Here is a 17,474-nt window from a genome sequence, read left to right on the forward strand (position 1 = left end):
GGCAAGCCTGTGGGAGGCTGAGGCATGGCAGCGAGGGGGCTGGGCCTTCTTGCATGTTCCAGGTCCTTCTGGGCTCTCAGTGAGGAGCACAGGCGGGCACCCCAGCCCTGGAAAGCGAGGTGTCATGAGTTATCTCAGCTGTGCCCTGAGGTGATGTGTTTAGAGGCCCTCAGGGACCATCTGCTGAGAACATCTTTCAGGTGAGTCTCTTCTCCTAGGCTACAGCCCCCAGTCTGTTGGGCAGGACATACCCGAGGTGCTGGCTGAAAGTCTACGTCCTGATGGGGGATAAAGGGTCACAAGCTGCTCTTTCACTGCTTCCAAGGTCAAGGTGACCACTGGGGACCTACATCTCTTCTGGAGAGAGGAATGGGTACAAGGAGGTTAGCAACAATATAGGGAGGAGGGGCCCGAGATCAAGCTCACGGGAAGGGGTGGGGGGGGACGTGGAGGAGAGCTGTGGGGAGGGGTGTCAGGGGGTGGAGGGGAGCTGTGGGGAGGGGTGTGGGGTGGTGGTCATGGGGAGGGTTAGCGGGGTAAAGGGGAGCCGTGGGGAGGGGCATCGGGGGGTGGATGAAGGAGAGCAGTGGGGAGGAGTATCGGGGCAGTGTAGGAGCATAGTGTGGAGGGGTGTCCAGGATAGAGGAGCTCCATCAGAAGAGATGGGGAAGGAGAACGGCCTATCCAGCGGGGACATGTTGGGAGGGTAGGCGGGTGGGGGAGGGGTTGCTGAGAGGGAGAGGCCAAAGAGCAAGGAGCGTGGACCCTGGGTGCAGCAGTGCAGGGGACATGGAGCCCCCCCACGGCAGCAAAGTAGGGAGTCCCGTGTGGAGGGAGACACTGGGAACCAGAAATGGGGAGAGTCCTTCCTAGGCGAGTGGGTGGAAGTAGACATAGGAGCAGGAGGATGTGACGGGGAAAGGGAGGCCAAGAGAAACGACCCTCAAGATAGGAGGGGAAGACACTGGCTGCTAAGAATGACCAAGTAAAGGACAGGAGAGGGATGGCCCTGGACGTGTCCGAGGCTGGGTATAGTGTCCTGCATGAGCTGCTTCTATAAGGTGTGGATGGCTCCTCAGCAGGTCTGAGCATGTGAGGACCCGAGACTGCCCCTCAAGAGAGTGGGTGGGAGAGGTGTCAGAGAAAACAGAGAAGCAGAGGTGAGAGGGGTCTCTGTATGGAAGTAAGCAGATATCAGCAGGGACATTGAGAGGGTGGTGGACAAGGGTGGGGGAGGTGGGTGGGAGAGGGCCACTGACTGCCCTGGACAGAAGATGGGAGGGGCTAGTTGTTGGATCTGATTCTGCATGTGTCCAAGCAGGTGGAAGAATGTTCTAGAAATAGAGAGGAGGCTTTCCCTATCTCCTGGTCTTTCTCTGAGTGGCCAGCCCAGCCCAGGGCTCAGAGACTCCCATGGGATCCATGCTGGTGGGTGAGGTGGGGACCCCTGACCTCAGACAAGGGCCCGGAGAGAGGAACAGTGAGCCCTCAGGGAAGCTGTATGAGGCGGTGGGGCTTGGCAGTCAGTGGCCAGGCGCAGGGAACGGCCGGCCTTGGGGAACAGCTGTGGGTGGCTGCACATGGCCTCGCTGTTCCTCTGAAGTCCCCACTAGTCCTGCCAGCAGCCCCCCGCGTGCTGGGTGTGTGTGAACACCTCCTTCGCGCCAGTCAGAGGCTGCCCAGTGTCCTTCCAGGAATCTTGGCATGCCCTCCAGGCAGGGGAGACCCTATTTGGGGTGGGACAGTGGCCCTCCCGGGGCCCTGCCAAGAAATGCAAGACAAGGGCCCCTGAGGTCAGGAAACAGTCTTTATTCAAGTGAAAGGAGATGGGTCATGTGACAATGCCAAGGCGAGGTGTCAGAGCCTGTTCTCCTTTATCTACCTGACCTACGTGACCTGTCCAGGGCAGTCTCGGCCTGTGGGCACTGGTGCCCCCAGGGACAGCAGGTCCAAGGTATTTCATATCCGCGGTAGCCTGGGGCTCCTGGGGCTGGGTGTGCAGCTCTCCTGTGGGTGGACCTGTGGATGCTGTGGGCCCTGTGGACACGCAGTCCACACGCAAGACGACCTCCGACCAGCAGGAAGTAGAGTGGAGCGCAATGTAACCTCAGGGCTGAACTCCCCCAGGAGAGCGGGTCCCACGACTGGGTGCCCGAGGGGAGAGCTCGTTGAAAGGAGGTGCCTCCCCCGGGGTTCTGCTCCATCCAGCCACTGGAGACCCATCTGTGTGGGGGGGGGTTGGTCAGCACCGGAGCTCAGAGAGGTGGTGGACAAAGCCCCACGTGGTCCACTGAACCACCAGGCTCAGCCACCACGAGGGGTGGAGGGCCTGCAGGGCTCTGGTCTCAGACACAGTTGTCAGGGACGCACTCGGCCTCCTCTTCGAGCTCGGGGCAGGGTGCCCCGTGGTTGGCAGGCTGCATGCGGATGTAGCGGGTCCTGCTCTTGGCTCCCAGCTTCCCACATGGACCTGCACACAGCCCCCAGGATGACCACAGGGAGACCTCGCAGTCCAGCGGTGTTTCTGCAACTGGACCGAACACAAGAGAGGCCTGTGAGCAGGTGTGTCTCTTGTACAAGAACAGCCCCACGTGGGCATCACAAGGATCGGGGATTTATCAGCATGCCTTAGAGCCCGTTGCAAGACCGCCAATCACACCACCTGCAACCCCCCACTGAGACACCTCCAGGGACTCCCCCTCATGGGGGACTCCGGGATGCCAGCTCTGGCAGCGGGGGCCAGGAGGCCAGGGGAGGGGCCTGCTCTGATGCAGCTGGGCTGGCAGGGGGCTCTGTGTTTCAGACCCCCACTCCTGCTCACGGCTGGACCCCCACTGTCCCTTCTGCCAGGGGGCAGGGGAGAGGAACAGAGAGGGATCCATTCAGTGGTGTCCTGACCATCAGCTGTGATACAGGTCACACGCGGGGACGCCACTGACGGGGGCCTGCTTTACCACTCACTCCTGGGCAAATGTACAAGAGTTCACTGGTCAGCCAAAACCCACATCTCCCCAAATCCCCATTGTGCTGCACTAAGAGCTCCGAACACCCAGGGGCCCCAGCTTCCTAAGGGGAGGGTTAAACCTCAGAGCCCTTGGCATCCGATGCTGAACCCGGGGAACCCTAGAGCCCACAGCGTCCTATGCCCAACACCCAGGCCCCTGTCTTTCTTCACACAGCCTCTGGCTTGTTTGAGTCAGCCCCTTGCACACCCTAACACCACCTGCCCCGCCACCTCTCCCTCCCCCACGGCCCCCATTAGCCATGACGGCACATTACACCCAGGAGCCAGCTTGGGAGGGAGCACCTTTCCCAGCTCTGCCATAGCTGGATGGGGGACTCCCCTGGGGGAATCACTGGAGTGGGTAGACACGGAGGGGTGTGGTCCCTGGACCACTGGCCCCCATGGGGAGCAGGTTACCAGTGTGGCCTTGGGAAGCAGAGTGTGTGGAGGTGTCACTGACTCCTCAAAGAGGTCCCTTTGGGACAGTTTCTGGCCCTGAGTGTCCTTTCCTGTTTCAATGTGGTGGCCACTCGCCATTAAGGACTATTGCGCAGGTGGGACAGAAGGACCTCACTCACGGGGGTCAGTATTGACAGCTGCCCTGTCACGGGTCCCTGTGTGGCCTGCAAACCCGAGAGGTGCTTCTCCCCACTGCAGCCCGCGGACCATCAGGGCCTCCCTGGTGCCCAGGATGGCCGTGCTGCGGCCAGAGCTTGCAGGGGTCCTGGCGGCGGGGCGCTAACGCGCTCACCTGAGACGCTGTCCACGATCTCATTGCTCCCGCCAGCGCCCACAGGGCCTGGGGCGGGCGGGACGAAGGCCCTGGGGTTATGCCGGAGTCGCACCAAGGTCACTCTGGCGATGGGGGGCAGGGACTTCAGCCGGGGGTAGTAGAAGGAGTTTGCAGGGTGGCTGGGAGAGGAGGAGGTTATCTGCGGAGAGAGCATCCTTATCCGCGGCTGCCAGGCGACACCCGGCGGCCTACGTGAGCACGCATGGGGCGGGGCCGCGGGGCGTGGTCTGCAGGTGGGGCCGCGGGGAGGGGTCTCCGGGCGGGGTCTCCTGGTGGGGCCGCAGGGTCCGCTCCGGCAGTCTGGTGCGCAGCCTAGGCCCTCGGCCCTGAAGAGCTGCCGCGTGCAGACCTGCGTCTTGAGGTCCGGGACGAGGCGGCGCACTAACCTGAGAGCCACCTGTTCGCGGGGACCTCTGGTCCCTCCCCTCCATCATCCCCTACCCTCCGTCTCCCCTTACCTCCGTCACCGTGTCCTGCGGGATGGTCGCGAAGTTGGGGGAGGAGAAGGTAAAGCCGCTGTCGGTCCCTGCGTCGTACGGGTAAAGATCCACAGCAACCTGCTCCCTCCAGCGGTCCCCGTCGCATAGGTCCAGACTGTCCACGCCCACAAACCAGTCCGGGCTGGGAACGATGCGGACCACGAAGGACACCTGGGGGGAGTGCGGGCGCTTAGCCAGGCAGCCGCGGCCCCCCTCCTTCCCCCACCGCCGCCCGGCTCACCAGCGAGTGTCGCGAGTGGGCCTCCAGCTCCGCGGACGTCTGTCCGGTGCCGCTGGGCACGGCGGGCGCCGAGAACACCTCGTGCACGCTCTGCAGCTTCTCTCCGGCCGCCTCCATCTCCCGCATCAGGGCCCAGGCCTCGCCCCGCTCCGCAAAGTCCCTGAGCCCGTCGCTGACATACTGGTTCTTCCTCCACAAGCTGTAGTCGGAGCTGTGCGCTGCCCCTGCGCGCGAGGGGGCGTGTGAGCCGCCGGCCGAGGGGCGCATGTTCCCGGGGCAGGGCCCAAGCCCGGAAGGACGTGCGCAGCAGAGATTTCTGGCACTGCATGAGGCGGGATGAGCGCGCCCACCCTGCCCACGGGGAAGTGCGGTGCAGCGCTGGGGTGGGGCGAGGGTCACCGCGGGTTGGGCGGGACCGGACAGCACCGCTGCACTTACCCAGCAGGGAGGACCACTGTGCAGGGGGCCGGAACAGGGGGTACTGCTTGGGGAATGCTGTCTGGCTCCACTTGCCCGTGAAGGTGATGCTGTACTTGGCCAGGGGCCGGGCTGTGCAGACAGACTCTCCCCCCAGCGGCTGGCTGGCCACAGAGCCAAGTGTGGTCAGGAGGACAGCCCAGAGGGCCCTGCCCCAGGTGGTGGCGTGACTTGGGGCTCCCATGACCTAGGAGCAGAGGGAGAGCTCTACCAGCTGGCACCGCAGGTCCCTGGGGAGGGGGCAGAGGCAAGGACCTCCTGGAGTGCAGGGTTTCCCCACCTATGCCTTCTCACCCCCAGATCATCCAGATCAGGCTGGGGGGGGACCCCGCCCCATCCCTGAAAGCCTAGCCGGGTCAGGTTACACTTGGATCCCAAGCCCAGCAGATTCGAAGTCCTGGCTTGGTCTCAGCCATGCAGGGGAGAGGGGGGATGGAGGGGAAGGGGGGTGATGCTGGGGGCAGCATCCCTGAGTCGGGGGAATCTGGAGGGTGCACTTCAGGCACGCGGTGCCTGGGATGACCCCAGCAAACGCAGGCTTCCTGGTGCTGCGGGCTGCTGGGCCCAGGAAAGTGCCAGGAGGCCCAGCGCCTCCAGATGGGGACAGGGGCGCATCCCCCTCACACACCTACTCACCCAGCAGGAGTGGCGGGAGGGCTGGCGGCTGGTCTGTGGCAGCGAATGATCCCTGCGGGAGTCCAGAGCCCAGAGCTCTAATTTACACCCAGGACAGCCCCCAGCCAGCCACGGCGCGAGAGCCGAAGCTCAGACGGGGAGAGGGAGAGAAGGGGCTCCTTCAGTGCCGTCCGCCCTCTCTCTGATGCCGAGCAGATGCTTCTCCGGAGCTGAGGTCACTCTCCTCCCTCGGGCGCCTGCCACTTGCCGCACCCCTTTCTTTGTCTTTCCCTCCCGCCTCCCCGCCCTCCACTCCTCTCCGGGCCGCTCCCCTTTCCCAACAAACCGGGCTTAGTGTCTCCCGGGAGGTGCTGCCACAGTCGTGGCTGGGAGGCTTGGGAGGCGAGCTGGGTTGGGGAGTGCCAGCATATTACACCCTCCAGGCAGGGTGGGACCGAGGGGCCACATTCCTGGCCTGACGTCACTCCCTGTGTTGGAGATGAGCTGGAGAAGTGGGGGCTCCCAGTTCAGGCATCCCTTAGCCTGGGGTGCTGGGTTTGGGCACACACAGCCCGTCAGCGTCCACACGGCTGCCGTCCACATGGCTGGCCAGGGCATCCTGAGGCTGTCCCTCCAGAGGGAAGCCAGAACCACATGGGTAGAGTTGTCCCAGCCACGAAAGGCTCTCTGGGGCAGGGAGGTGGCTCAGGGTCCCCACCCCACTTCCCTCGGTGGGGTAGAGCTCCATGGACGCCTGGCAGGGGGACATGACCAAAGCTGGTCACCGCTCATGGTCATTAAAATATTTCTAGAACCCTAATCGTGGGGTCTGGGAACAGAAGGGAAGCTCTCATCAGAACTGCTCAGGGAGCTTTTAAGCTCAAACAGAAAGCATTCTGATTTTTGAAACTGTTAACATTCCAGATGGGGTGGGGGGGGCAGTGGTGACCGAGGGACAGAGAAAAAAGAATCAGCCGGAATAGAACACAAACAAAAACAAATGACCAGTGACCTGAGCTGTATTTCAAATACACACACAGCCGCAGAGAGCAGCCCAAGTAGCCAAACAGATTGCAGGTCCTCAGGCTGAACACAGATCCTCACACGGGGTTTTCAAACTTTTTGGTCTCAGGACCCCCGACACTCTTAGAAATCACTGAGAACCCCAAAGAGCTTTCGTGTGTGTGGTTAGAGCCATCAATACTTCCCATATTTGAAATCGTAACAGAAATGTTCAGAATACATATTAACTCGCTTACCAATGAAAATACATTCACATAAATAGCATAATGTTTCATGAAAAACAACTAACGTTTTTCAAAGAGTGGCCTGGTTCTATGTTTGCGCAGCTCTCTCTGTGCCCGGCTTTGTGGGCAGACAGATGGGCCTCCACATGTGACCCTCCGCAGGCAGGAGATGCGGAGTGGAGCCCAGCCTGGGCAGACGGGCCTTGCAGCCTCTGGAGAAGTTCCACACGCCTGGAGAGAATGTGAGCGAAGGCAAGCCTGTCCATGCACCTGTGTCTTGTTCTCGAGAAGCAGGGGACTTTCTCTGGGAGAGAAAGCAGGAGATGGGCCCAGGGCCATGTTGCAGCTGGCTGTCCCGCCATGGTTTGCTTACGCACTGTCCAGGGGTGGCCCTGGCCTCAGGCTTGCCCCATCTTATCTTATGGGGGACTCTGATCCCAGCACCCCCACATCCATGTGGAAAGCCTCTGCAACTCAAGGACCCTGGCATGGGGGAGTGGGATGTGCTGCCAGAGGACCCTGGCCTGAAGCCCACAGGCAGGGGCCCTCCTTCCTTGCTTAGGCTCCCCTGGGAGGGGCTCCACTTTTGTTGTGGTGATTGCCCCCCCTCAACGACCTGCCTGAGGGGATTCTTGGGATACAATGGGACCTGGGAAGGAGAACTGAAGGCCAAGGTAGTTGACCTGTGGCCCCTTGGCCTCCATTGGGCCTCAGGTGGGGACCTGGCCAGCAGGGAGTCAGCTCAGCTGCTGACCTAGAGCTGCCAGGTCCTGCCTCCTTTTGAGAATCACAGAATCCCCTGAGGGAGCTTTGGGAGCACTTGTCCACAGAGACCCCACTACAAAGGTCCCTCCAGACTTAGGCAGCGCCTCCCCGAGGGCTCCCCGGCCCCCGCCCCCGCCAAGGGAAAGCCATCCAGTCATTAACCCTGAGGAATACCTCCTGGGTCTCAGTGCTGGGGGCCCAGAAGTGAGCCTGACCACAAAGCCCTACTCCCCTGGGTGTGGGGGAGGGGCTGCAGACCACGCACGTACATTCTGTCAATTGGGTTCTGTTAATCCGGCGGGTGCTGCTGCATTAATTGCTTGACTCTAATTCTAGGGTCCCTTCCTGGAAGTCACTTCTTGATCAGTCACTCAGCTGGTTTCAGGCAGTGGGACTCAGGACGGTGGCTGCCGTTCAGGCCTCCACACCCCCACCCTCCCTGTCTGCACCCCTGTCCTGTCTGAACCTCACCCTCCCTGTCTGCACCCCTACCTCCTTGTCTGTACCCACTGTGCTCTCTGTAGACCCCCCATTGCTCCAGTGGCAGAGCTGTCCTGTCCGCCCCTCCATTCCACATGGCAGCAGTGGGCACCCCTTATCCCTGCCCCCCACTCAGGTGTCTGTTGTAGCTCAAACTAGTCTAGAGTAAGGATGAGCAATTGATGGGCCAGCCTCTGGGCTGAGGTTGGGCAGCTGTGACGTCCTTTCCACCTAGTGTGAGGGGTGGGGTTGGGTGGGTTCTCACTGGCCCTTGAGGGCTGTGTGGGATTTCTAGAAGTCTGTGTTTGTGGGCTGCTGAGAATAGGCCTGGCAGGCAGGGGAGTGCTGGGTAAGCTCTGTGTCCTCATCCGCACCCCCTGGGCTGTGTCACTGCGCCCGGGTCCCAGAGCCCAGGCTGCCCCGTGGGGTGCGGGGGGCCCTTGAGGTCTGGTATAACAAGGGTCCTTTCAGAGCCCTCTCCAGGCGTGGCACAGGCCTGCCTGGTACCCCACCCGGGGACAGGCTGTCTCAAGCACTGGTGTCTGGCTCCCCAGGGGGATCCTGCCAGTTAGACAGGCACACATTTGTCTGCTCATTTGCCCTCTCACCAGACATTTACCAAGGGCCTTGGTCTTGCCAGACACCACAGTCTCTGCACACATAACTTTCCCAATGGCCACCTCGGTTCTGAAGGCCTGAATAGTCCAGCAACAGGCCGGCTGTCCAGGGGGTCTCCCCAGCTTGTTGTCGCAGCACCCCCTCCATGTGCACAGACACATCCCGCCTGTTCCACCCCAGGGCCTTTGCCCTGGCAGCTCCTTGGAGGTCCCCATGTGAAAGTCTCAGGGGGTGCCATCTGGCCCTGTCTTGTCATGGCTTTGTTTCCAATCAGGGCTCCCACAGGGTGAGTCTGACTAATGTAAGCAAGGGTGTGGCTTCCAGAGCCTTTAAGAAGGCTGACCTTCCAAGAATGACTTCCAGGACTGTGTGCAGGGTGGCCGCCTGGCCCCACCTGCCCAGTCCCCTGCCTCCCTTGCACCCTTGACCTCCCTGCTCTGGAGCCAGGTTTCTCGGAGCCCTTCTTGTATGTGAAGCCCAACTGGGTCTGGGAATCCTGGATCCTGGGTTTAGCTTTGCCACCTCTGCAGTCCAGGAAGGCACTAGAAGGGCCGGGTGCTAGCAAGCTGAACCCCACACAGCACACACCTTCCCTCCTCTCTTGCCGAGCTATGGGCGCCTTGCCCAATGGGCTTCCCCTGCAGGCAGATCCCTGTGACCGTGCCTGACTTGCAGGGGCCCCGTGAGCCCAAAACTGTCCCAAGCATCCCTGTCTGCACCTGACAGACCTTGCAGCCTCTGGATAGCCCCACATACCTGGGAGAGACTGGCAACACTGCCAGGCCCACTTCGTTGAGGAGGTGGGGCTGTGGAAGCTGAGCTGCAGACCTAGGAGGGGACCAGCTTCCATCTGGCTGTAGCTACAGGCAGGGTCTGCCTCCCATGGACATGGTCCTCCGCTCTCAGCGGTAGCCATGGTACCTTCATCCAAATGAAGATGGCAAGACCTCAGCAGACACGGCAGAGTGAGGACCTCTGGAAATGCTTTCCTTTGTGAGAGCAGTGAGAACACGGGTAAGAGTGGCTGCACGGACCTTTTCAGCACCTGGAGACGAACCTGGCTGCAACAGGCTTTGGAGAGTTCCTTATTTTGGGTTGTAATCCAGAAAATTGGCTGAATCTTGGTGAGAACAGCAAGCCTTAAGGTGTTTGGCTTGTTTGCTATCATCCTGACTGTTTTTTCATGCACAGCTCAGTGGTATTAAACACGTTCCCACTGCTGAAGGGCCATCACCACCATCCATCTCAGGACTCACTCATCTTGTGACTCTGAACCTCAGTGCCATTCAGTAGTGACTCCCGTTTCTGTTCCTCCCGGTCCCTGGCACCCCGTCAGTCTCTGTGATTTTGGCTCCTCTAAGTACCTCATACAAGTGGCGTCCTACAGGACTTGTCCTTCTGTGGCCAGCTGGTCTTACTGGGCACAGCGTCCTCAAGGCTAACCAGGTAGCAACAGCCGGCAGATTGTCCTCCTCTCTGGGCATATGGGTGCCCATTCATCCGTCAGTGGGCACTCAGGTGCTTCCCTGTCTTAGCCGTTGTGAGTCATGCTACAGTGAACAGGGGTGTGCACACATCCCTCGGAGACCCTGCTCCCAGTTCCTTTCGATGTAGATACCTGGATGTGGAGTGGCTGCGGGGATGGTGGTTCCACATCTAAAATCCTGAGGACCCTCCACACTGTTTTCCATGGCGGCTGCACTATTTCTCATTCCCACCAATGGCGCACAGCTTTCTATTGTCCCCAGTCTTCACCAAGCTACAAGGTGTTTTCACTTGGTCTGTCCCCCACTCTTCAGCTGTCTAGTAGCCTAAAAATGAGCAGCCTGTCAGCCCCTGGATGGAGCCAAAGCAGCATTCCTAGAAAAGGGTCCCAGTTTCTGTCTCGTGGTTTCCTGGAAGACCCCATTAGCAGAACTGTCAGCATTTGACTTGGTCCAGAGATGACCCTGCAGATAAGACTTTTCCCCAAGGGTGATGGTTGGAAATGGTCACAGACAATTAATGAACTTTGCCGTGGCCTGAGGTGTGGATAACAGTGGGGACAAACAAGAGACTCACCAGAAAGCTGAGAAGGAAAGTCTGAGAGATGGGACGTCCACAGAGAGCCATGGAAAACACCAGCGTATTCCCCGGGGGTCTAGAAGGCCACACAAATTCCTAGGGCAACACGTGTTCAGGTAAGACCCGAGCTTCCCTCCCACTAGCCCAGAGGCTCTGGACCAGCAGGAAGGGGTGCATGCAGGCCATGGTTCAGCACTCACAGTTTGGCCGCCACAGGGCCATGATGTGACGGCAAGGTCCTGGGCATCTCAGGAGGTCTTTGTCCAGTTGTTACCTGTCCACTAAGCTAATGAAGCAGAGCTTCAGTGGCCACATGTGGCAAAAATACAGATCTTGAAGAATTAATTCAGAGAAGTCACTCAACAGGCAACAAATGTGACAAAGCGAGAGATGCTGGTAGGATCTGACTTCTGGGATTGGCGCTTTATATTATTTTAAATCTTCAGCTTTCACCAAATACTACGTCACACGTGAAGACACGAGCGTGTGGCCATGCCAGCAGAAGGCAGGGAACAGCCAATAGGAAGAATGTCTGTGGTGTCCTGGGGGCTGCACTTGCCACAGACTTCGACATGGGAAGCGTGTCCAGAGAATTAAATTATGAGATGATGTTTCACCAAACAGAGAATATTGGGAATGAATAGAAATGATAGACCAAATGGAAATTCTGGAGCTGAGAGGGGCGTGAACAGAACTGAGAAATTTGCTGGAGCTAGTCCACAGCGTGGGAGCAGCACAGAATCAGCTAGAAGGAGATAGAAAGACGGGGGCTGCCCAGCTTGAGGAACAGAGCAGTGAAGGAAACAGAATAGCGGCCCTAAGACCCGTTAGGCACGGTCCCACATGCCACCTGTGGTCACAGAAATCCCAGGAGAGGAGGGAGCTAATGGGGCAGAAACACTGTTTGGAGCCACAGTGGCCAGATGTCCCCAAGTAGAGGAAAAACACTCCCATGTGCACCCAAGGAGCGCCTCGGCTCCCAAGGAGGAAAATGCCAGGAGGTCCACACCCAGATGCCTCCCAAGCAAACCCTGTGAGACACAGAGAGACCAGCTCCCCACGTGCGAGAGATCTGCAGGTGGGTTCAGAGCTGACTTCTTTGGAAGCAGAAGCCACGGAAACAAGAGGCAGCGGGACAGGTGTTCAAGGTGCGGACAGACAAAACAGCAATGGAGAATTCTCCGGTGAAAAGACTACCTTTCAAAACTGAAGGAGAAATGAAGACATTCCCAGATAAGGAAACCTGCTCTGCAGAAACACGAAAGGGTCTGACCACAATGAGGGGAGTATGGACAAAGGCTTTAAACCCCAGGAATGGCACAGCTAAGGGCAGAGGCGGAGGTCAGTGTGGAAGGCAGCGTGAATGTGCTCTGCCTCCTTCCTCCCCACACCTGCACACAGTGATAGGCCTACCGGTTTATATGTCTTGATGAGCAAGGAATGTGCACATGTGTGATTTATAGACCACGATGGCTCTAAGGGAGGAGGAAACAGAGCTGTGTACCAGCAAAGTTTTTGTACGTTATTGAGCATAAAGTGGTATTAATCGGGAAGGGGCTTGCTATAAATTAAGAAATTAATTACAGTTCCCAGGGAAACCACTAACAAAATAAATCTTAGAAACACAATAAAAGAAATGACAAGTGAATTCAAATGGGATGCTAGAAACTACCTATTTAACACAAAGGAAGCCCATATGGGAGAAGAGAGGAACAGAACAGATTCAAGCAGCAAAGCCAGGACAGACGAGTGACACACACAATGTCCCTGTATGTTGTCTGCAGGAGACTGGGGTTGCACTCCATGACACGAGCAAGCTCAGCGCACGATGGACAATGAGCCGTGCACAGTCAACAAGACTGTGCCCAAGAGGCAGGATGGCTTCGGGACAAACGCTGTTCCTAGAGACTGAGAGGGACACTTGGAGATGAGGAAGGGTAAATCCGTCAGGAATGTATGTATCACCATGTGAACGCACCTGCGCTGTTGAAAACCCACCTAAAGTCCAAGCTTACCTGCTCGTGCAGGGAGGCTCACCGTGGCCACGAACGGCCGCTCAGCCCGGACAGCGGTGCCAGGTACGCTGGGTACTGTCTGAGGGTAAGGGACGCGAGAGAACAGACGTGACAACGAAAATCGTGAGGGAGAAGAAACTACGTGTACGGGACCGGACTGTCTGCAGATAGAATCCCTCTGATGGGGGATCCCGCACCCTTCAGACCCTGTGGTTGGAGGGCCAAGTTGGAGACTTTCGACTTTCAATAGTTTGTTTTTAATAAGGGATAGAGCACCGAGATCAAAAAGAGAAGGAAAGAACACACAACAGAAGCCCAGAAGGCTTGAGTAACTCTACAAGGCAGCTGGATCCCACACACGCCTGTGGCCTCTACCTGTTCCAACCTTCTCCACACCTGCCTGAACGACAAGTCTCAACACATTTAAAGGGAGCGAAATAACGTGTGTAAGTTCTCTCACCACAGTGGAAGGAAGTAGAAAGTAACGGGACAAAATTTGGCTTTAGCTTCTGTCCTGGAGCTTCTGGAAGACTGAAGGTCTACCTGGGACAAGGGGTCCCACCTGGGACAGGAGATCCCACCTGAGACAGGGGGTCCCACCTGAGACAGGGAGTCCTGACTGGGACAAGGGGTCTAACTGGGACAGGGAGGGGGTCCTAACTGAGACAGAGCATCCTACGTGAGACAGAGGTCCTCCCTGGGATGGGGGGGTCCTCCCTGGGACACGGGTCCCACCTGAAAGCCCAGCCATACTGCTCCCTGGCTGGCTACCTGATCCATCTCTTTCCTTCTCTGGGCTTCAGGGCCTGAGGCTGTGCAGGGCTCTCTCCAGAGCAGTGGGTGGAAGTCATAGGGACACAATGCGCTGCTCTGGGCAGTGCCTGTCACTGGGCAGGTCCAGCAGGGCTGCTGGCAGGACCCCTGCCCTTGGGAGGAGATGCGCAGGATCCCATGGAGAGACAGTCCTCCTATCTCTCCCCAGAATGTTCTGTACCTCGGCAGACCATCTTAGCCCTGGTGGCCCTGGTTCTCTGGGGACTGAACCTCTGCTTAAGGCCCTGGGACTCCAGCCTAAGTTGGGTCCCCTCCCTCCTCCAGGCTCCCCTCCACCCGCACCCACCCAGGTGCACGCACCGCCCCACCTCCCAGCAGGACATGGGCTCCCCACGTCCTGACCCTGTGCAGGCCACACCCCCTCGGGGCCTCAGTTTCTCCCTCTGCAGGGCGTGGGAGGGACCAGGCTCATCAGATGGCCATCTGGCCCCCACACGCTTGAGCACTGAGATCACCCCTTGCCTCATGACCCCGAGGCCCAGCCAAGCCGCCGTGCTGCGCCCAGGTCTCCGTCCAAGCTCTGAGTCAGGCCTCGCTGGCGGCCAGGCTGGCCTTGCCTCCTGGGAGCGGGTTCGGGCGCGGGGACCTCTGCGTTCATTCTCACTTTCTCCGTCCCCGCGGGTCTTCCCTTGCTCCTCGCCCGCCAGAGAAGTCATCTGCGGAGCCAGAGCTGGAGGCCGGCTCTGACAGGCTTCAGGGCGCCAGTAGCTAGTTCCACAGGAAAAGCACCTTCCAAGGACAGCCCTGGGTTCCGAGGGGTGATGTGGTGGTGAGGCGAAGGTACTCAGCCAGGGGGACTGGCCCCTTCTGGGGTCTGTGGCACCAAGTCCAGGCCCTTCCCTCCTGGTCAGGGAAGTGGTCCAGCCTCGCCCCGTGAGGGAGGGGGGACTGAAGAGAAGGGATCCCTTTCAGAGGTGTAGGGAATACCAAAGGACCCAGCCCCAGGGAGGAGCAGCTGCGGTGCCCAGCCCAGTGGCTCTTTCCCTGTCCCCTGCCCACACTGTCCCCCGCCCTGGGAGGCCTGGAGGTGCAGGCAGAGAGAGGGTCGGTCTCCCTGACAGGGCCAAGTGAACCGGGGCACACACAGTTTCCTCCCAGCAGGGCTCAGCCTGATCCCCAGCTCGGAGGCCAGTAGCCCCTGAGGACCAGGGGAAGGCCTTCCTCCCCACTCAGAGACCTGCTTCCCAGCCTGGAAATTCTGAGCAGGCTCTGGCGGCCCCACAGCCTTGCGGCTGGACGCCCTGGCTCCACGCTTGCTGGTGGCCGACTTTCCGCCTGGGCCCAGTGGAAATGTGGGTCAGCGCTGGCTCCCCTGGCCTGGGGCCATACCCCACAGACGGAAGAGCACAGCCTGGGGGCTGTCTGGCGGGGCCAGTCCCCACAGCAGCCTGCCCCACTCCAGCGGCACCCCTGCCCCTCGCCACCCCCCATCCTGCTCCACAGGCCACCTCTTCATCCTGATCCATTCATTTCTAGGTCTGGCTGTGAGGTTCTGGGTTGGGTAGGCCTGTCACTAAGGGAAGACCCACACTGTCCCGGCTCATCTTCTCCCCCAGAGGCAGCTGGACTGAGCCCAGTGACCCCAGTGGGTGACCCTATAGACCACACCCAGACAGGCAGGCCTGGTGGGCCCCTTGCCCTCCAGGACCCAGAGCCCCACAACTTCACCCCTCCCAAGTGTCTGTACTATCTCCTAGAATTGCAGGAGATCCTCCACAAGCCTCCAGGGGCACTGCTCATGAGGGGTCCTGGACCCCATATTCAGGGGGGCTCCCTGGAGTTGTGCCTGTTGCAGCCCCTTCTTCAGGATCCTCCTGTTCAGACCATGGAAAGTCCACCTAGCGGTCAGCTGGGAGATGTGCAGAGGAGCAGTCAGGGTGCCCTATAGGTTCTGGAAGATGGCTGGGAGACAGGCAGGGGAGAGGCCAGGACATCCTGCGGGTTCTGGGCGCGGTCACGCTGCACTTCTTGAGGTGTCTGCTTTCCTGCCTTCTAGGGATTCCAAAGGAGATCTAAAAGCATAGAAAGCCTTGTTCTCAATGATTTAAAGAAAGGATCAGCTGTCCCTTTCCCCTCAGACTCTGAAAGGGAAAGAAGGAGTAGGGCTGGTGGGCTTTGAAGGGCACTGGTCAGTGTCCTATCTCATCCCATGTTTGCATATGTCTGCTGATCCTCTTTCCCAGAGCTAGTTTGGGCAGGAATCCTGTGGGAGGGGAGTGTCTATTCTCAGGAGCCAGGTCCTGAGTCGTGCCTGTTGTTGTCACTACCTTAAGGCCTGGGCAATGAGTCCCCAAGGTCAGCCGTCTAGGGAGGGGGCATTGTCCAGCCAGGCACAGACACCACAGATGGAGTTACAGAAGTTCCGACAGTGCTCAGGACTCTCTGAATGGGGGTTCTCTGCAGGCAACGCCTTCCAGTCTCCTTCCTTCTCTGGAGGGTCCTGCCTCCATAGGAGAGGAGTTGGCAGTCAGGACACTGGACGCCCTAGATGTGTGGCTGCAGCCACTGGTCAGGCCCCTTGGGTCTGGGATGGCGACAAGTGGTGAGTGTTCTAGCTCAACGCCCGGTTCAGCTATCCCAGGGGGCAGCCCATCCTGGGGAAGCAGCCCCTGGACTTAGCAGGGCCCAGCAGGGTGTGTGTGGAGGAGGGTGGCCTGCCTTCCACTCCCATTGTGAAGGCGGTAACTCAGCTCTGCGGCCGTGATCTGAATTGGGGTCCTGCGCAAGAGACAGGGGGAGGCCTGTCCTGGTGTACTTGCCCCCTGGGATGCTCATGGAAGCTGGAGACTTCTCCCCCTGCCTCCACCCAGACAGGGCCCTCACCTTCTCTTCTCTGCTTCCCAGCAAGGGAAAGAGGTCAGTGCCCTGGGGTCAGAGGGGCTGGGGGATTCGACCTCACGGAGGTCACTTCACACAGCTCAGGGTCTGCCAGTCTCTAAAGCACTGGGGTAGGGGTAGCTAACCTACCTCTCACTCTGCTGCCACAATGAGAAAGCAGCTGTGGGCAAATGAGCATGAGTGTGCATGGCTGTGTTCCAGTAAAGCATTACTGACCAAGACCCGAGGAAGGCTTGAGAGCACCACAGAGGGCTGAAGGTCTCCATCGCTAGGACCCACACACTCCACTGGAGCCTCTGCCTGTCCTTCCCCACACCCTTCCAAACCCATGAAGTCCTGGAACCTTGTGGGCGAATGGGGCAGCCAGGGCGGGGAAACTACATGCTTGCTGACAGGAAGAACACGTTAATTCAAGAGAGAAAATCTTAACAAGGCCTGGAGATCTCATCTGCAATATTGGAAACATGGACAGTGAAATGTCATCCATGGGTCATAGAGGGAGAAGGACTCCACCCCAGGCATCTTATACTAGCCCAGAAGTAGTTGCTGTGAGCATGGAAATATTAGTACAAATGTCATCATATCCCACATTCAAGGGGAATACCAGAAGAAGTCCAGGAAACTGACCGTGAATCAGAACGGAGGATGCAAGACTGATGTCAAGACAGCACTAAGAGGACAGGAGCCTGAGCACAAACACTGGGGCACACCGATGTACACACTGAGTAAGTGCACACGTGTTGGGAATGACGGAAACGTAAGTCATCAACCACTATGTACCACACAACATAGGAACTAAATACATAAAGCCAAACTGAAAGGCAGCGCAGGGACTGAGCCATGCAGACAAAGAAACGATCACTAGTTCTTTTCATTTTTAGGTCTAGTAATGACTGAAAAACACAACAGACTTGGATGTAGACTGTGATCTTCACATTCCTCTGAGGGAAGACATAGGACTTTCTACACGGCCATGACATTACATACTTGGACGGAAAGAAAAC

At 58.7% G+C, this 17,474-nt stretch overlaps 1 protein-coding gene across 1 annotated transcript; it reads right to left on the reverse strand.

Annotated features, from left to right (window-relative positions):
* Positions 1-1,789: 1,789 nt before the first annotated feature.
* SPON2 (spondin 2) lies at positions 1,790-5,917 on the reverse strand. Its single transcript, XM_004772322.3, has 6 exons — positions 5,631-5,917; positions 4,956-5,181; positions 4,518-4,741; positions 4,256-4,447; positions 3,756-3,936; positions 1,790-2,530 (listed from the first exon to the last, which is right to left on the reverse strand). Exons 2-6 carry the CDS (start codon positions 5,176-5,178, stop codon positions 2,346-2,348), a joined length of 1,005 nt encoding a protein of 334 aa, XP_004772379.1. The 5' UTR covers positions 5,179-5,181; positions 5,631-5,917; the 3' UTR covers positions 1,790-2,345.
* Between the last annotated feature and the right edge of the window lie 11,557 nt (positions 5,918-17,474).

This window comes from Mustela putorius, unplaced genomic scaffold, assembly GCF_011764305.1.
Source record: "Mustela putorius furo isolate JIRA1106 unplaced genomic scaffold, ASM1176430v1.1 tig00000083_pilon_pilon_pilon, whole genome shotgun sequence".
In the NCBI taxonomy this organism is placed as follows: Eukaryota; Metazoa; Chordata; class Mammalia; order Carnivora; family Mustelidae; genus Mustela; species Mustela putorius.

Excerpts from the sequence above, each read along its gene's own strand:
- SPON2 (XM_004772322.3), bottom strand. The coding sequence starts at position 5,178 with ATGGGAGCCCCAAGTCACGCCACCACCTGGGGCAGGGCCCTCTGGGCT. Across the intron at positions 4,448-4,517 it reads CCCACTCGCGACACTCGCTG|GTGTCCTTCGTGGTCCGCAT; the intron begins GTGAGCCGGGCG and ends CACTCCCCCCAG. Across the intron at positions 3,937-4,255 it reads CGCAGGACACGGTGACGGAG|ATAACCTCCTCCTCTCCCAG; the intron begins GTAAGGGGAGAC and ends CTCTCTCCGCAG.